The sequence below is a fragment of the Phyllobates terribilis genome, unplaced genomic scaffold (assembly GCF_046119375.1).
Source record: "Phyllobates terribilis strain yellow unplaced genomic scaffold, ASM4611937v1 Scaffold_2__4_contigs__length_985480577, whole genome shotgun sequence".
Taxonomy (NCBI): domain Eukaryota; kingdom Metazoa; phylum Chordata; class Amphibia; order Anura; family Dendrobatidae; genus Phyllobates; species Phyllobates terribilis.
The window spans coordinates 202,803,907-202,823,495 of record NW_027362762.1 but is presented as its reverse complement, the minus strand read 5'-3'; the positions used below and the strand labels follow the sequence as shown (position 1 = coordinate 202,823,495).

Below are 19,589 nucleotides of genomic sequence, written 5' to 3'. Positions count from 1 at the left end.
CGTGCTCCACCCCCCTCACTGGTGATTGACAGAGCAGGCTTACTTGTAGTAATCATTGTCTGCAGAGAAATCAACAGTGAAAGTGGTGGGGAAATGCGAAAACGGTGCGCTGAATGGTGTACCGAGTCTCTTGGCCACACTAAGGGTGCACCGAGCATGCCATATATAATAATAATCTTTTTATTTATATAGCGCCAACATATTTCGCAGTGCTTTATAATTCACAGACATTATGGGCACTATCCCCATTGGGGCTCACAATCTAGATTCCCTATCAGTAGGTCTTTGGAGTGTGGGAGGAAACCGGAGAACCCGGAGGAAACCCATGCTAAACACGGGGAGAACATGCAAACTGCTTGCAGATGTTGTCCTTAGTGGGATTTGTATATAGTAAAAATAGATGAAAACAGCACTCCTTGCATAAAAATAGTGATTTATTAGCTCAAAAAAAAAGGAGCTCTACCAACGTTTCGGCTCCAGTGTGAGCCTTTCTCAAGCTTAAGAAAAGCTCACACTGGAGCCGAAACGTTGCTAGAGCTCCTTTTTTTTTAAGCTAATAAATCACTACTCTTATACAAGGAGTGCTGTTTTCATCTATTTTCACTATGTGAAAGGTTTGATATATAACCTAGAGGACAGGCACCCTGTGTTTTCCAAATTGTTTGCTATTGCTGTTTGAACACCATTTTTTGAGATATAGATATATATGATATATATATGATATATATATATATATATATATATATATATATATATATGTATATGTATATATATATATATATATATATATATATATATATATATATATATATATATATATATATATATATATATATATATATATATACATATACATACACACACACACATACATATACACAATAGATCATTTTTCTGGTGACGTTCTCTTTTAAAAAAAAAATCACTCTTGACACAGAATTGAATTTGTTGGAGGGAATGGTAAAGTTATTTTAGTTTCTGTAGAGTCACTTCATATATTTTATTTGTTTTTTTTTGCTAATAAAATTATAGTATATAGAGAAACAAAGAAGTTTTTATTTAATTCCATTAGACAGTGCTCTGGACATGCTCTGACACCTGTGCAGGTGAAGGTTACAAAGACAGGTAACATCTAGAATCTGAAAACTGGATGCAGACCACACCAGTATACACCATTCACAACAGGTGATGGTCACAGCTCACCTCCTCCTCCTACCTGCACAGGTCACAGAGCATGCCCAGAACACTCTCCTGTGGAATTAAATAAAAACGCCCTCGTTTCTGTATCTACTGTAATCTAATTCGTAAGTGATACTGCACTCAAGCTAAAATAAATGTACTGTTCTCTCCAACTAATTTATACGGTTTCAAGATGTAATGTGGTCATGAATCAGAGCCGCTGCTGGCCGTATGATACGTTTTCATTCTTGTCCTAATACTATTCTCTATAGTCTACAGCAGAGGTCTCAAACACGCGGCCCGCGGGCCGCATGCGGCCCCTGAGGCTGCTTTATGCGGCCCGCAGGCACAGACCCCTTGATGATCCTGACCTGGTCCAGGAGGAGCCGCCGACAGCAGCGCTGCATTGCCGCACAGAGACTGTTTCCCAGCACAGCATTTCCAATGACAGCCGCTGGCCAATCAGAGGCCAGCAGCTGATATCTGCGTGTCGGCGCAGTGAGTATGACGTCATTGCCGTACGCAGATATCAGCTGCTGGCCTCTGATTGGCCGGCGGCTGGCATTGGAAATGCTGTGCTGGGAGACAGTCTGTGTGCGGCAATGCAGCGCTGCTGTCGGCGGCTCCTCCTGGACCAGGTCGGGATCGTCAAGGGGTCTGACTCTGTGGTGTCTGCGGCCACATCTGCAGGAAGGCCGCCGAGGGAACGGAGGACAGGTGAGAATCATCTTTTTTTTTTTTTATGTGTGTGAAGAACAGCACAGGGGGCACATACCCACAAGAGGGGACCTGGATGGGGCACATAGCCACAGGATGGGGACCTGGATGGGGCACATAGCCACAAGAGGGGACCTGGATGGGGCACATAGCCAAAAGATGGGGACCTGGATAGGGCACATAGCCAAAAGATGGGGACCTGGATGGGGCACAGAGCCACTAGATGGGGACCTGGATGGGGCACATAGCCACAAGATGGGGACCTGGATGGGGCACATAGCCACAAGATGGGGACCTGGATGGGGCACATAGCCACAAGATGGGGACCTGGATGGGGCACAGAGCCACAAGATGGGGACCTGGATGGGGCACAGAGCCACAAGATGGGGACCTGGATGGGGCACATAGCCACAAGATGGGGACCTGGATGGGGCACATAGCCAAAAGATGTGGACCTGGATGGGGCACAGAGCCACTAGATGGGGACCTGGATGGGGCACATAGCCACAAGATGGGGACCTGGATGGGGCACATAGCCACAAGATGGAGACCTGGATGGGGAACATAGCCACAGGATGGGGACCTGGATGGGGAACATAGCCACAGGATGGGGACCTGGATGGGGCACATAGCCACAGGATGGGGACCTGGATGGGGCACACAGCCACAAGGTGGAGACCTGGATGGGGCACATAGCCACAAGATGGAGACCTGGATGGGGAACATAGCCACAAGATGGAGACCTGGATGGGGCACATAGCCACAAGATGGAGACCTGGATGGGACACAGAGCCACTAGATGGGGACCTGGATGTGGCACATAGCCACAAGATGGGGACCTGGATGGGGCACATAGCCACAAGATGGGGACCTGGATGGGGCACAGAGCCACTAGATGGGGACCTGGATGGGGCACATAGCCACAAGATGGGGACCTGGATGGGGCACATAGCCAAAAGATGGGGACCTGGATGGGGCACATAGCCACAAGATGGGGACCTGGATGGGGAACATAGCCACAGGATGGGGACCTGGATGGGGCACATAGCCACAAGATGGAGACCTGGATGGGACACAGAGCCACTAGATGGGGACCTGGATCGGGAACATTGCCACAGGATGGGGACCTGGATGGGGCACATAGCCACAGGATGGGGACCTGGATGGGGCACATAGCCACAGGATGGGGACCTGGATGGGGCACATAGCCACAGGATGGGGACCTGGTTGGGGCACATTAGTACAAGATGGGGACATTACTACAAGATGTTTGCCATTATTACTATATGATGCTAATTGTAAGACAATTTTACTGTATGTGGCCAATTGGGGGAAACAAAATTGTAAAAATCAAAAAAATAAAAATAAAGCATGAAAAAATATTGGGCGCTAAAAATGCTGTTTTATATGTAAACTAAAGTAAACACAAAAAAGTACACGTTTATTATCGCCACATCCATAAGGACCCAAGCTATAAAAAAATAAACACGGCAAAAATGTTCAAAAGGTGTATACAAAAAAAAATGGTATCACTAAAAATGTCACATTGAACAAAAAATGCGGCCCCCCAAATTCAAATTTTTTCCATTTGCGGCCCATATACCCAGCCGAGTTTGAGACCCCTGGTCTACAGCATGGTGCAAGTACATACAAACGTGTTCACACTGTACATGTGGGGTATTACAGCTATATGGTTGAACATTTTTTTAGTAGTGGTAACACATGCCGAACTAAACAAACATTTTAATTAACATTTTCCCTGTTGCTAGTACATATGCTTATATGTCACAACATTATGTGGGCTATTATAATCTAGGCTAATGCCCTGTCCCATGAACATATGTCCTAACGACATGTAATAGGATTAGGAAGCCTGTCTGGGTCATTGGGACACGAGGCCGGTTATATCACCAGGGATTCCCAATGACATTAAGGAGCACACATTGTAGAACATCAGAGGAATTGGGACAATAGCGCCGGGTCCCAATGGTGGCGATCAGACAATACTCCGGGGGCCGCAGCGAAATCACATATTAACTTATGGCAGGGAACAGACGGCCCATTTGCCAAAATGAATTAGGAGTTTGACGATAGCAAACGGCTGCAAGCTCCATCCCTATAGGAAGCTTCACCATTACCTGACCCCCATCATCCTCCAGCCATACCTGGTCACAGATCAGATCCCACTTCTTCTCATTGTCGTACTGCCGCAGGAGTCGCGCCTTGTCTGGGGGAAGGTTCATGGAGCTCTGGAAGAAACAAGGCAAAGTGATCAGTCAGTCATAAGGTGGCGATAAGGAGCGGTTTTCCTGCACACTTCATCCATTATCACATGAAAGAGATTTCTATTTATTTCTATAAATGCTATATTTTATAGTAACTCTTCACTGTCCATTCAGGAGTTTCCAGAAACAAACTACACAAACTTGGTAAAATGGATTTTAAGACATTTGTGCAGCGCTAAATGTACAAGTTGTAAGCAGGGTATGTCCAAAAGAAGGAGCCCCCCCATATACATTAGACCGCTATCCCCTACAACTGCCCCATACACAGGAGCGTACCGATGCTCTGCCAGTCAGCGGCTTATCTTCAGAGACAACACAAAGATCTCCTCTTGGAATCCTGCCGTCATGTTTGTCTCCCCCAATATGATCTGATCGGGGACAGTCGGGAGCCCCCCTTACACATTAGACTGTCGTCTGATTCCGCCCACTTTATTCTAATGTGTTGAGGGACTTAAAGTTCATACATACAAAGAAAAAGAAACAACAGATAGAAGTGGGTTCCAAATATATACAAATCATAACGGGACACTGCCCCTTAATAAATTGTATAGAACCCAATTGTATGGAAATGTCACTAGGGGGCAGTGGGCTGATATTGGTTCACAAACACCTACATAAAAAGATCAAAAATGAAGCTAAAACAAACACATATATACCAAAATATATTTCTTTAAATTAATTATATATGATTCTAAAAAGATGGAATTTAAGAACAGGAATCACACGATGGGGGAGCAGCAGGAATATATACAGTATTAATAAATAGATTTTGAAATCTCAGTGGTTTTACATATACACTTAAAGGAGATCAGTCACTAGATCTCACAGTACAAACTAATAGATTTCTTAGACCTGATGAGGCTAGCATACTTATTTTGAAATCCATTTCTGTATAGTGGTATAATGCTTTTTGAACATATTCCTGCCTGATTTTAGCACCAAACACTCATTTTAACGGCATAATGGATAATGGCATAATTCAGTTACATAATTTAAAGGGAACTTGTCATGTGCAAAAAATGCTATTTACTTGTAGATATAAGATTAATCTGTAGCTAAATAGCGTAATATACTGACTGGCCGCCTTACTGAAAGTGCGGATACAGGGAGGAAATTAACTTATATACTCTCTATAGCCACTCATCATAAGGGCGTGAACAGAGCGGTTACAGGCAAACATTCACAATTCAGTGAGTGGCGGCTGTAATCATGCCCCGGCACCTTGATTGACAGCTCAAACTGTATGTACCTACTGCAGAGCAATGTGTGGAGAGTGATTACTGCTCACCATATAGTGAGCCATGACTAATCGCTTCGTGCTCGCCCCTATGACTGAGAGCGAGCGGCTCCCTGGAGGATATAGGTTAGTTTCCACTCGGCAGTGCGCTTTCAGTAAGGTGCCCAAGTAGCATATTAATGCCATTTACCTGCAGATTACCCCTTTATGTGCAGTTACACTACATATTTTTTTCACATGACAGGTCCCTTTAAGGCCTCAGTGTACAAAAGAGAATTACTGATCCAACCACTAAGAATGGACACAACGACCTGTACGTGCCAATATACTAGCATTCCTCCAAAATGTATTTTTCAATATTTTTGGGCTCTTGGGCAGATTCTTAGAGGAGAAGTGACCTCTCCTGCCGTGGCTCAGCTAGTAATGGAGGCTTGCACTCCAGAACATCTTGCAAACAATGGGGTCTCAAAGAGTTCTGGCTGCAAACCAGAATTGGGGAAAAATTAGAAAACTAGAGCAAATTCCAACCCTTTTAGCAATTTCCAACACTATTTATATCCATAGCTAAGTAGGTCAGTGAAGCTTTATTTAAGATGGCAATATAAATGGAAATTTTCTTTGGCAATTCTTGACTCTGTACAGACTGTGACCCCGTTTTGTGCATTCAGCTATTAAAGTTGGAAGCATCAGTAAGTGTAGTCAGGGACCACATATACCTAGTATGAGAGGTCACCCAAAATGACGGGCAAAAATTCATTGCCACCAAAGTTTTGTCAGATATAGGTCTGCAGATGAGGGCTCTCTGATCTTACCATGCCAATTCGGCATGAGAGAAAAAAATCGCAGCATGCTGCGAGTAAATCCGAAAATTGGATCACGCGCATCCATACAAGTTTATGGGTGTGTGTGAAACTTCGGACTGCACTCAGATGTCAAAGTTCAGTCTGATTTCCGCGGACATAGTGAATGGAGAAGATAGGGAAAATAAGTTCTTTGTCTTCTCCGCACCTGTGCTGCGATTCTCTCATGTGAGAGAATGAGATCACAGTAAGGTGACACTCGGATTAAACACTGACAGAGTTTGATCCAAGTGTCATTACTATAAGCGTCCCGATTCTCTCACATGAAAGAAACATTGCTCATGTGACCCCGGTCTTAATGTACAAGTAGCACCATTATCCAGGGCTGTGGAGTCAGAGAGTCGGAATCGGAGTCTGTGTCCATTTTGGTGAAGTCGGAGTCAGTATAAAATGGACCGACTCCAACTCCTAAAATATATAATAAATTGGGTACAGTAATTCAATGCAGTTTGTGGGGAATATTTTTCATAAGAATTTGGGAAAGTTATGAAATGTCCTATAAATGTCTGTCCTATTCCTGATCTAAGGGTCTAGGCTTTTAGCTGAGATTAATCTGTGCTGCAGTAAATTTATCACTTAAACATGAGCCATGTATGAGGGAGTCGGAGTCGCAGAGTCGGAGTCGCAGAGTCGGAGTCATGGAAATTGAGGAGTCGGAGGTTTGGCTTACCGACTCCACAGCCCTGCCATTATCGGCCATCTTTAAAGTAGTAGAAATGCTGTGTATACACCAAACAACTAACAATTCAGGTCTTCTCATGTCATTGTTAAAGGGCATCTGTCAGAAGTCTTCACCCTCCTAAGCAGTCTATATGGGCCTGAAGGTCATAGGAAGCTAAATAAAATGATACATTGATATCTGCGATCTGATGTCTTATTCCAGAGAAACCCATATTTCTCTTAATATGTAAAATCAAATACTGTATGTTTCTTCAACCAATCTAAAGGTGTGGGAACATAAAAATAGGAAGGGAATTTAGCACAAAAAATTAGTCTGTAGATTTTGCTGTGAATCCACTGGTCAAAAAAAAAAATCAAGAAGAAATATGCATGAATTAAATGTGGATTATTCCATTTCTTGAGGATTTGCTGGAGATTCCATCAAAGGATAAAATCAGCGGTGAAAATCAGCAGCATAAATTAATGTGTCTGCAACACATTAATCAGAAAGAAACAAAAGTCAAATTCCACAGTGTGTAGAAGGGATTTGGTAAAATCTCACACTATTTATGTTGCAGATTTTCCACCTACAAAATCTTACAGAAAATCGACCATTTATCCGACCCCATGTGAACATATCCTACAGCTAAACAAGGCAGCGTTCTTGTACTCTTGTACAGCTGATGAACAGCACAGAGACAAAACTAATAGACAGGGGGGCTCAAGCTGAAGAGAAGTTTCAGGAGAAAAAAACATATATATTGATAAATTATTTGGAATTTAGATAGTGAACCCCTATCAGGACAGGACCGATGACAATCTCTGTACAGCACTGCAGAGAACGCTGGTGTAATAAAGTTAATACAATTATTAAAGGGAATCTGTCTGCAGGATTTCACACCCCAAACTATATATAAATGTGTGCATGTAGCTCCTTCATAGACAAGTCCAGCGCAGCCTCCTTTGCCTGAAGTCACATAACATAGAGGCTGTCAGTCATGCAGGAGGAGGCGGTGCTGGTGAGGAATAGAGCTGGAGTGAAAGAGGCTTCAGATCTACCATAGATCTTCAGCCTCATTTGCATATCAATCCAAAAGCTGATTTCTTAGTAACGGATGCATGGACTGTTCATGTAAAGGTATTGCTGGACTTGTGTTTGAAAGAGCTACATGTACATATAAATAGTTTAGGGTGTTAAATCCTGTTGACAAATTCCCTTTTAAAAGGGGTTTTCCAGTGAAAACAAGTTTATTTCAAGTTGTGAGACCCGAGGAGCTTTTCCTCCAGGCCAACAGGAATTAGACTTGATTTACGAGTTGCGTTGTAGTTCTCTTGCACTGTAGGTGACAGGAAGGACAGTCCGCTTATGGCTTTTGCTGGTTGCGCTCGTGTCCACAATATATTTTCCTAAGCTGGAAATCTCTTCTATGAATAGCTGCGGAGGTTCCTGGCTTCCCTAAGCTCTCTGCACAACACCTAAATTACAGATGGCAGATGTAGCAGCCCAGTCAATCTCCACACGTCACTGTTATTGAAGGACTTAAAAGGTTTTTTTCCCAGCCCAAGGTTAAAATTTGTGAGTGCATGTAGCATCGGGAATCCCAACAGTGTGCAATATAGACACTGTTAGGATTTTGCACCTTTATACTGTTCTGGCAGTTGTCACATGACGGCTCAAGTGATTTACATACTCAGGGTCACATGCCGACCACTTTTTCTTACATTTCTCTCAATAATTAAGAGAACTGGCCCGTAAAACCCTTTAAGGCCACGGCCCCACTATCAGTATTTGGTCAGTGTTTTTTCTCAGGAGTGGGAGCCAAAACCAGGAGTGGGTGATAAATGCAGAATTGGTGACTTGTTTCTATTATACCTTTTCTCTGATTGTTCCTCACCTGGTTTTGGCTTCCACTCCTGAGAAAAAATACTGACCTAATACTGACCAAATACTGATAGTGGTGCCGTGGCCTCAGGTAGACATACGCATAAGATAAGTCTACCCTCAAGATTTTGACCAATGAGCTAATGATCGTTTGAAAGCTATAGAACGACTGCCATCTCCCGAGCAGCCGAAACTACATGTCTATGACCTGAATGATAGTCTGGACAAATGACCTGACGTATATTCTGACTTATGCTGATATTATGGGTATGTCCGCTTTATGCTGATTTCCATCGTGCAGTCTTGCATCATTTCTTCCTATAGTTCTCTTCTAATAAGTACAGTGACCTTCATCTATCCAGAACGGTCATCAAGGACTTTACCGAATAAGCATCCTTCTAACATGGGAACGTCTCAACCGCAAACTTTACACTTCGAGGTTCCAGACAGGGACGTCTGTCAGTATAATCCCTAGGGGGCAGTAGGGGACACCATCCCACCATCCTACTGCAAAGATGATGAATTTAGGGCTGAAATCTGTTCCTGAAATTACAACCTCTCATGCTCACGGCATCACCCGCAGACATTTACAAAGACAGATTTTTTTTTTTTCCATTAAACAGCATAGATAACCTGAAAAAAAAAATACTAGTTTATTCCTAATTGCCTAGAAAGTTTGCAGTGGAGTACCCCCTATACTGCATGAATGGGGGAGGTGGGACGGTAACATTTCTGGAGCACATCTGTGCAAGCTCCCGGCAGGGCCCAGCACTCCCTCCTGCTCCAGCACATATACACATATCCCTGCTGCTAGGCTCAGATTGCAGATTCCCAAATCCACCTATAAATTCCCACCCACTTCCACCTCAGCCCTGGAAAGTGCCCCTTTCACAGCAGAGACTGCAGACAATGAGTTATTTTCAGACACAGTCATGTATAACAGGAGCCAGCTGGCCCATCACTGACGGTGCAATGTGTGGAGGACTTACAGGTCCCTTCTGTGCAGCACCGGCCCCTTTATGTCTCCCTCCTATCTATATACATGTCTGGAGAGAGATGCTGCAAAGATTGCAAACATTACAAGATGCAAAAGCTCTCCCATCACTCTGTGCACGGCATCTAATCGTATACACTTTACCATTAGCAGGCATGGTGCACTACATATATAAGTGTGACTGGCACCTTATAGAAGGTTTATATCAACGCATTCATAATCTTACAGGAGATTTGTCTCCAGGTATCGCAATACAAACTGCACAAAATATTAAACAGTGAGAGACAGAAACTCAGATGCAAACAACACAGTAAAGATAAATCTAATCCCAATGGACCCATGTTATTGCATATAGGACTAATAAAGAGAACGGGCCATCATCTTGTAACAATAAAGATAAGGGGGGATTGTTCCTCTGTGAAGCAGAGAAACAAAAAGATGGCCACACAAGTTCAAAATTGTAAAGAAGGGGTGAAAAAGGTTTTCCTACCGAAACGTGCGTCGGGGTGACGGTAGCAGAGCCTGTCTGGTGGCCTTACCCAGGTACATAGCTATTTTAGCTTATTTATGACCAATTGGTTGCATTACTTCCATCTGTATAAGGGTTTTAACCCTTTTGTTTCTGGGTATTTTGATTGTGATGGGATATTATTGCTTTGGGGGTACTATTTGTAAAAGGTATTCATGATGGGTGGTATATATTTATTAATACATGTGACCCTGTCGCTGTCCCCCCCTTATATTTCCACTTGCTATATAGGCTGACCTTTCGGGCGCTGTGTCACAGTTTTTAACATTGTTTTATTCATGTGGATCCAGCACTCTGTGTCTACTCTGTCGTCCGCATTTATCTTTGTAATTTGTGTTTACTACATGTGTTAATAAAGGAATTTTCTTACTTCTTTACAATTTTGAACTTGTGTGGCCATCTTTTTGTTTCTCTGCTTCACAGAGGAACAATCCCCCCTTAAAAATATTAAACAGGTCTAACACCTGATGTTGCTGGTGTTTTTCCTATGAAAAGTCTTGATGAGGAAGTGAATCACTGATTGATGAGGGGTATCACTCTGCTCGGAATTTCTTCCCCTTGTCAAACTATCTTAATTTTAGTGGATTTTAATTAAATATTCAATAAAGTTTGTTATAATTTTACCTTTTGGGTCTCTGCACTTCCTTATCACTTTTTGGTTGTTGATGAGGAGTTGGGCTGGAGTCAGACGCTCCTGATTTACTAAGAGGTGCACGTCTCTTAATGAATCGGGAGCACCAGATAAGTGGTGTGAACCACAGTGTGCCTGGCCACAAATCTTACTCCAATTTCTGGCATAGGGGGAACACCACCGTTTGTCATGAATTAGACTGTGGCTTCACACCTCATCTCCACTCATTTTGTCAGAGCTGAGAGAAACAGACATGAAAACGTCAAAACTCAAGACATTTTTGCACAACTACTAGTTGTAAGAACATTTTGCGACTGTGCAAAGCAATTTATGCCAGAATTCTATCAAAATTACTTTGATGAATTGGGGCCTAAGTAGATTCAGTCTCTGGCCACCCAGCCCCACCCAGCTTGACTGACGGCCGCAGTTTGTACTGTGCATTGTGAGATCTCAGCAGGGAGGAGACACACTGAGGAGCTGCCAACCAGGTTAGATAGGTGGAGATGGAGTTAAACTTTCAGGGGGGATTATAGAACCATACTGACAAGGGTTTTTAAAGGCAAAACATAATTCTCATCAGGTCTGAAGGCTATTTAGCAATGTATGCTGTCTGTATTGTGAAAGCTGGAGACTTATCCACTTTAGGTATCTGCCCGGAACATGTTCAGATGTTCAGTACAATCTCCATCATATTCTGTTGGGGCTTATGTATATCCTTCAATGAGCAAGTATTGTAGGTGGTTTAATGCCATAGATTGCAAGGAGCAATTTATTGCAAGAAAATCACTAATACAAACAATTTTAAGTAATTTCTTCTTAGGACTCGGTTATCCCTTCTAGAAATTACAAAAAAAAGTGGCCGTTTCTGTGGGCGGAGGGTCCCTGCAGAATTTGACATTGTCCATTTAAATGCTGACAGTTTAGGAAGAGACAACCTTCTGGCAAGGGTAGAAATCTATATATTCAGGGGAACGGCACAACACAGAGGTCTATAAAATAAAACCAATATCCGGAATTCTTATTTAAAAAGCATTTACTAATCGGACATATCGGGAGATCTGACGGATCCTCTTTAATTTATTAATGATGACATCACCAGCACCGAACACTATTTCCTATTCCTACTCAATGGCAATCAAGTTATAAATTGTTTTTGTTTTTCCTTATGGTATAAAAAACTGAGTAAGGTGAATTGCTCTTAATCACGTCCCGCTGAAATGACTAAATACAATATGAAATACAAAGTATAATTCTGAACATCATGTATACCAGCGCTGCAAAGGTCATGGATAATTTGATCCGTCTACGCAGTAATAGATTTGTTCCCTGTACTACAGCAATTACCATTATGCACAGCACTAAATGCATTACAAATGCACAGTCACTCCAGGTTTACAGCCTCTAAATAAGGCCTCATTCAGATATCAGTGATGTATCATGAACGCAAAAGATGGCCTGAGATTCATCAGTGTTTTGGATCAGACTTTTATCAGTGTTTGGTCAGTTTTTACCATTAGGCCATGTTCACAAGTTCAGTATTTGGTCAGTATTTTACATCAGTATTTCGAAGCCAAAACCAGGAGTGGGTTAAAAAGTGGTGACATGTTTCTATTATACTTTTCCTTTTAGGCTTACAAATACTGATGTCAAATACTGACCAAATACTGAATGTGGCCTGATTTTTTCATCTGAAAAACTATATAAATTGCAAATAATGTCTTATCCATTGCAATGTTGTACAAGGATGCCATTTATTTATTTTCATGGACCCGTAGACTTGTATGGGTAAGCTTGATTTATGACTCCAATCAAAAAGGGTCGACAAAAAACCCCCCACACGTATGTGAATAATACCATAGACTTTAATGGTTCATGTTCAATCCATGAAAATCACAGATGGAACAAGTACGTGATTCACAGACATCTGAATGAGGCCTAACAGTGTAGCGTCGGCGTCCCTGCACCCTGCTAGGCAGGGACGCCGTTCCCCTCACCTCTCCGCTCCGTGCCCGTCGGCTTCCTCCCGCTCTGCTGGCAGCGCGCGCTGCTTCCCGGCCTCTGTGCTTAGGGCGCGCGCGCGCTCCCCCTCTCTTAAAGGGGCCGCGCGCGCCGTCCTAAGGAGTCCCCGGCCAATGGCCGGAGGACCTCTCCATATATAAGGCACCTCCTCCAAAATGGAGGTGCCCGAGCAATGTTGTTGCAAAGCCTTCACTCTGCTTCAGCCCTCAGGTCCCGTTACCAGTTACCTGCCAGTCACCTGCCAGATTCCTGCTTGTTACCTGCCAGTCACCTGCCAGATTCCTGCCTGTTACCTGCCAGTCACCTGCCAGATTCCTGCTAGATACCTGCCTGATATCCGCTTACTTGCAAGCCTGCGGTCCGACGGTCTGCCTTCCGACACCTGTCAGTCTGTCTATGGACCAGCCTGCCCGCTCACCTGGGAGCGCTCACCTGCTACCTGCCTGCTAGCCTACCTGGAGGCTCTGCCGTCACTTGCCGTGACAACCTGCCTGTCCAGAGACTCTTGCCCGCTCACCTGGGAGTGTTCACCTGCTACCTGCCAGCTAGCCTACCTGGAGGCTCTGCCGTCACTTGCCGTGACCACCTGCCTGTCCAGAGACTCTTGCCCGCTCACCTGGGAGCGTCCACCTGCTATCTGTCTGCTAGTCTACTTGGAGGTTCTGCCGTCACTTGTCGTGACCACCTGCCTGTCCAGAGACTCTCGCCCGCTCACCTGGGAGCGCTCACCAGCCACCTGTCTGCTGCCCTTCTACCCAGAGACTGTCCCTGTCACTTGCCGTGACTACCTGCCCTTCTACCCAGAGACTGTCCCTGTTACTTGCCGTGAGTACCTGCCCGTCTTCCCTGGGAGCCACCCGCTTCCTTACAAGGACTGCCCCCTTGTATAGTTACTCAGAGGTTCCACCTCCCAGACCCGTTACAGTTTGCTCGGGCCTATGCCATGAACTGTCCCGTCAAAGGTCCCAACAGGAGTCCATCCTGAGCCACCTGCGGAATGTCAACTCTCGCCTGGACACTCTGACTGCTCCACCAGCAACCACCGCTAGTGTCATGACTCGCAACCCGGCAGCGCCGCTGCCCACCAATACCATGGCATCCTGCCCCGGTCCCCGGCTTTCTGCACCTCCTCGCTTCGGAGGCGACCCCGCTCAAGCTCGGGGCTTCATAAACCAGTGTACCCTGCACTTTGAACTCCTGGCCCACCAGTTTATCTCCGACCGAGCCAAAGTGGCATTCATCATGTCCCATCTCACTGGGGAGGCACTGGCATGGCTTAACCCTCTGTGGGAGAGAGGGGATCCCCTGGTGTCCGACCTGTTGTCTTTCCTCACTGCTTTCCGAGGGGTCTTCGATGAACCGGGACGAAAGACCTCATCTGCCTCCTCTTTGCTACGTCTCCGCCAAGGGAGTCTCACCGTGGGTCAATATGCCATACGGTTCCGCACCCTCGCTTCTGAGCTTGCCTGGGATAATGAGGCCCTGGTGTCCGTCTTCTGGGAGGGCCTTTCCGGTCGGATTAAAGATGAGCTCGCCGGTCGGGACATTCCTACCACCCTGAATGACCTGGTGTCTCTGGCCACCCGGATTGACATCCGGTTTCAAGAACGTACCAAAGAGACCACCCGTGAGAGAAGGATTCCCCGCCTAGCTCCTACTTTCCAGAAACCTGTCTCCTCTTCTGTCACTCCCCGGGCGCACTCACCCGAGTCCATGCAGATCGACCAGACCAAGTTGGTCAAATCTCGCCAAGAGTCACGCCGAGCCGAGGGGAGCTGCTTCTATTGTGGCAGTAAGGAGCACCTGATTCGTTCCTGCCCGGAGAGGTCGGGAAACTCCAGTGTCTAGGACCGCTCGGAGAGGTCGCCCTAGACAAAAATAAGTCCTCTCCAACCCTGACTTTGTCTGTATCTATCTCCTGGGGAGAGAACCGTCACTTTGAACTCGCCCACCTGGACTCTGGATCCGCTGGAAACCTCATCTCTCAGTCCCTGGTTGAGAAATACCGTATTCCCACCAAGTCTCTGGCTGAACCTTTGTCAGTCGCCTCCGTGGATGGAAAACTCCTTCCGGTGACCATACTGCTCGTCACGGAACCCATAACCCTGCAGGTGGGAATGCTGCACTCTGAGGTAATCTCCTTCCATGTGTTGTCCGGACTCTCCCACTCCCTATTGCTAGGTCTACCTTGGCTCCAGACACATGAACCCGTGTTGAACTGGCATTCCGGTGAAGTACTCCGGAGGGGGCCGGCCTGCCATAAGACCTGCCTGGTTCCAGTTCGTCCTCCACCTATCCCAGCTAATTTACCCGGTCTTCCGGCTCCTTACTGGCCCTATGCTGACGTCTTCGGTAAGAAGGAAGCAGAGACATTGCCTCCTCATAGGCCATATGATTGCCCGATCGACCTGGTACCTGGTGCCACTCCACCCCGCGGGCGTATTTATCCGTTGTCTGCAGCAGAAACCCGGGCCATGTCTGAGTACATAGAGGAGAATCTGGCCAGGGGATTCATCCGGAAGTCTACTTCCCCGGCTGGAGCCGGATTCTTCTTTGTCAAAAAAAAAGATGGCTCTCTTCGCCCCTGTATTGACTATGGAGGACTCAATCAGATCACGGTTAAAAATAAATACCCCCTTCCGCTCATCTCTGAGTTATTTGATCGTCTTAAAGGCGCCAGGATCTTCTCCAAGCTGGATCTACGCGGAGCATATAACCTGGTCCGTATCCGTCAGGGAGACGAGTGGAAAACAGCATTTAATACCCGGGACGGACACTATGAATACCGTGTGATGCCCTTCGGTCTCTGCAATGCTCCCGCCGTCTTCCAAGAACTGGTCAACGACATCTTCCGTGACCTTCTTTACTCCTGCGTGGTGGTATACCTGGACGACATCTTGGTCTTCTCTCCGGATCTTCCCACACACCGGAGGGATGTTCGTCAGGTCCTGCTTAGGCTCAGGCAGAACCACCTCTATGCTAAATATGAGAAGTGCCTTTTTGAGCAGACCTCTCTTCCTTTCCTGGGCTATGTTATCTCCCAGACAGGCTTGAGAATGGATCCCGAGAAGCTCTCTGCTGTCCTAAAGTGGCCCCGTCCGGAGGGCTTGAAGGCGATACAGCGATTCCTGGGCTTCGCTAATTACTATCGTCTCTTCGTTCCTCACTTCTCGTCACGGACTGCGCCCATATCTGCGCTCACCCGTAAGGGAGCAAATCCCAAGGTATGGTCATCCGAAGCTGAGGAGGCCTTCCTTTCCCTGAAACAAGCCTTCTCCTCTGCCCCTGTGCTGCACCGTCCGGACTGCAACAAACAGTTCTACCTGGAGGTTGATGCCTCCTCCTCTGGAGCCGGAGCGGTGCTCACCCAGAAGTCTTCCTCCAGGAGAATGGTAACCTGCGGCTTTTTCTCTAAAATCTTCTCCTCCTCTGAGCGCAATTACTCCATAGGAGACCGAGAACTGCTTGCCGTTAAATTGGCGCTGGAGGAATGGCGTTACCTGCTTGAAGGGGCTCTATACCCGGTGATCATCTATACGGATCACAAGAACCTGGCATATCTCCAAAATGCCCAGAGACTTAATCCACGTCAGGCCCGGTGGTCTTTGTTCTTTGCCCGCTTCGATTTCATCCTTCATTTCCGCCCGGCGGACAAAAATGTCAAAGCTGATGCCTTGTCCCGATCCTTCCTGTCCTCCGACCAAGAGGAGGAGCCTATGCACATTATCGACCCCTCCAAGGTGATGAATGTGGCCCCCTTGGATTTGACTCGTCTTCCACCCAGCAAGACGTTCATGGCGCCTCCAGACCGTGAGAGGGTTCTTCGCTGGGGTCATTCTTCTAAACTAGCTGGCTATGCTGGCCAAAAGAAGACCTTCCTACTCATTTCCCGCCATTACTGGTGGTCTACCCTGCGTAAGGATGTGGAAGACTTCGTCTCAGCCTGTTCATCTTGTGGCCGCAACAAAGTTCCCAGACACTTACCAGCTGGTCATCTCCTGCCGCTTCCCATACCTGTTGCCCCGTGGAAACACATCGCTATGGACTTCATTACCGATCTTCCTGTCTCTGCCGGGTGTACTGTCATTTGGGTGGTCGCGGACCGCTTCTCTAAAATGGCCCACTTCATTCCCCTGCCTGGTCTTCCGTCTGCACCTGAGCTGGCTAAGGACTTTATTCGCCATATCTTCCGTCTCCATAGCCTACCCCTCCACATCGTGTCGGATCGAGGGGTTCAGTTTACCTCACGCTTCTGGAGAGCCACATGTAAACTGCTGGACGTCACCCTGGACTTCTCCTCCGCTTACCACCCTCAGTCAATGGTCAAGTGGAGCGGATCAATCAGATCCTTACCAGCTATCTCCGGCACTTTGTTAATGCCCACCATTCTGATTGGGTGGACCTCCTTCCTTGGGCCGAGTTCTCTTATAATAACCACGAGAGCGAATCCTCTTCCAAGTCCCCGTTCTTTATTGTCTATGGCCAGCACCCCCGGATTCCGTTTCCCGTCTCCGCCTCTGTGGACAACCCTGGAGCGCAGTCTCTTGTCAGCGAGTTTTCTACCATTTGGGAGAGTACCAGGTCTGCACTTCTTCAGTCCTCCGAGCGGATGAAGCGATATGCTGATAAGAGACGTCTGGATCCGCCTCAATTCCGTCCGGGAGACAAGGTTTGGCTCTCTTCCAAACATGTACGGCTCAAGATGCCCTCCTACAAGTTAGGTCCTCGCTTCATCGGTCCTTTCGAAATCCTCAGGCAAATTAATCCAGTGGCCTACAAATTAAAACTCCCGGCCACCTTACGGATTCCCAACTCATTCCACGTATCTCTCCTCAAACCCGTTGTCTTTAACTCTTTTTCCAACAATCCAGGTACTCCTCCTGCTCCGCTTTCCGCTGAAGACGTCTTTGAGGTAGAGAGTATTCTGGCCACTAAGAGGGTAAGAGGAAAGCCTTTTTTTTTGGTAGATTGGAAGGGGTTTGGTCCTGAGGAGAGAACATGGGAGCCCCGGGAGAACATCCATGCCCCTCTCATCCTTGCTAAATTTCTCTCTGGCCTAAAAAAGGGGGGGCCTAAAGGGGGGGGTACTGTAGCGTCGGCGTCCCTGCCCCCTGCTAGGCAGGGACGCCGTTCCCCTCACCTCTCCGCTCCGTGCCCGGCGGCTTCCTCCCGCTCTGCTGGCAGCGCGCGCTGCTTCCCGGCCTCTGTGCTTAGGGCGCGCGCGCTCCCCCTCTCTTAAAGGGGCCGCGTGCGCCATCCTAAGGAGTCCCCGGCCAATGGCCAGAGGACCTCTCCATATATAAGGCACCTCCTACAAAATGGAGGTGCCCGAGCAATGTTGTTGCAAAGCCTTCACTCTGCTTCAGCCCTCAGGTCCCGTTACCAGTTAGTCACCTGCCAGATTCCTGCTTGTTACCTGCCAGATTCCTGCCTGTTACCTGCCAGATTCCTGCTAGATACCTGCCTGATATCCGCTTACCTGCTTGCAAGCCTGCGGTCCGACGGTCTGCCTTCCGACACCTGTCAGTCTGTCTATGGACCAGCCTGCCCGCTCACCTGGGAGCGCTCACCTGCTACCTGCCTGCTAGCCTACCTGGAGGCTCTGCCGTCACTTGCCATGACCACCTGCCTGTCCAGAGACTCTTGCCCGCTCACCTGGGAGCGCTCACCTGTTACCTGCCTGCTAGCCTACCTGGAGGCTCTGCCGTCACTTGCCGTGACCACCTGCCTGTCCAGAGACTCTTGCCCGCTCACCTGGGAGTGTTCACCTGCTACCTGCCAGCTAGCCTACCTGGAGGCTCTGCCAGCTAGCCTACCTGGAGGCTCTGCCGTCACTTGCCATGACCACCTGCCTGTCCAGAGACTCTTGCCCGCTCACCTGGGAGCGTCCACCTGCTCTCTGTCTGCTAGTCTACCTGGAGGTTCTGCCGTCACTTGCCGTGACCACCTGCCTGTCCAGAGACTCTCGCCCGCTCACCTGGGAGCGCTCACCAGCCACCTGTCTGCTGCCCTTCTACCCAGAGACTGTCCCTGTCACTTGCCGTGACTACCTGCCCTTCTACCCAGAGACTGTCCCTGTTACTTGCCGTGACTACCTGCCCTTCTACCCAGAGACTGTCCCTGTCGCTTGCCGTGAGTACCTGCCCGTCTTCCCTGGGAGCCAACCGCTTCCTTACAAGGACTGCCCCCTTGTATAGTTGCTCAGAGGTTCCACCTCCCAGACCCGTTACAAACAGTAACTGGGAACCAATGGAAGCCTTGATGGGAATTTGTCAACAGATTTTTGCTTTGTAATCTTAGGGCAGCATGAGGAAGGGGCTGAGACACTGATTTCAGCGATGTGTCACTTATTAGGCCATGTGCCCGTGTAGCGTTTTTACGGCCGCGAAAACGCTTGTAAAACAGTCTGCCATGCAAAGCAATGTGAATTCGGATGTGCCAAATTCGCACTGCGTTGCAAAACGCAGCATGACCATTTCTACCGCGATTGCACTGCAAATTCGCGGCCATTGAGGAACATTGAAACGCAGCAAACCCGCAGGTATATGTGGATTTGCTGCGTTTCAATTAAATTCAATGGCCGCGAATTTGCGGCA

At 47.1% G+C, this 19,589-nt stretch overlaps 1 protein-coding gene across 4 annotated transcripts in view; it reads right to left on the bottom strand.

The window, feature by feature from the left end:
- The window catches only part of FMNL3 (formin like 3), a 110,995-nt gene that overhangs the window by 41,352 nt on the left and 50,054 nt on the right, over nt 1–19,589 (bottom strand). For all 4 annotated transcript variants that reach the window (XR_012274409.1, XM_073663814.1, XM_073663813.1 and 1 more), the window contains exon 2: nt 4,062–4,145. Coding sequence is in view for 3 of the 4 variants with exons in the window: in XM_073663814.1 (XP_073519915.1) it covers nt 4,062–4,145 (84 nt within the window). In the remaining variant the exon portion in view is untranslated. The remainder of the gene's footprint in view (nt 1–4,061; nt 4,146–19,589) is intronic.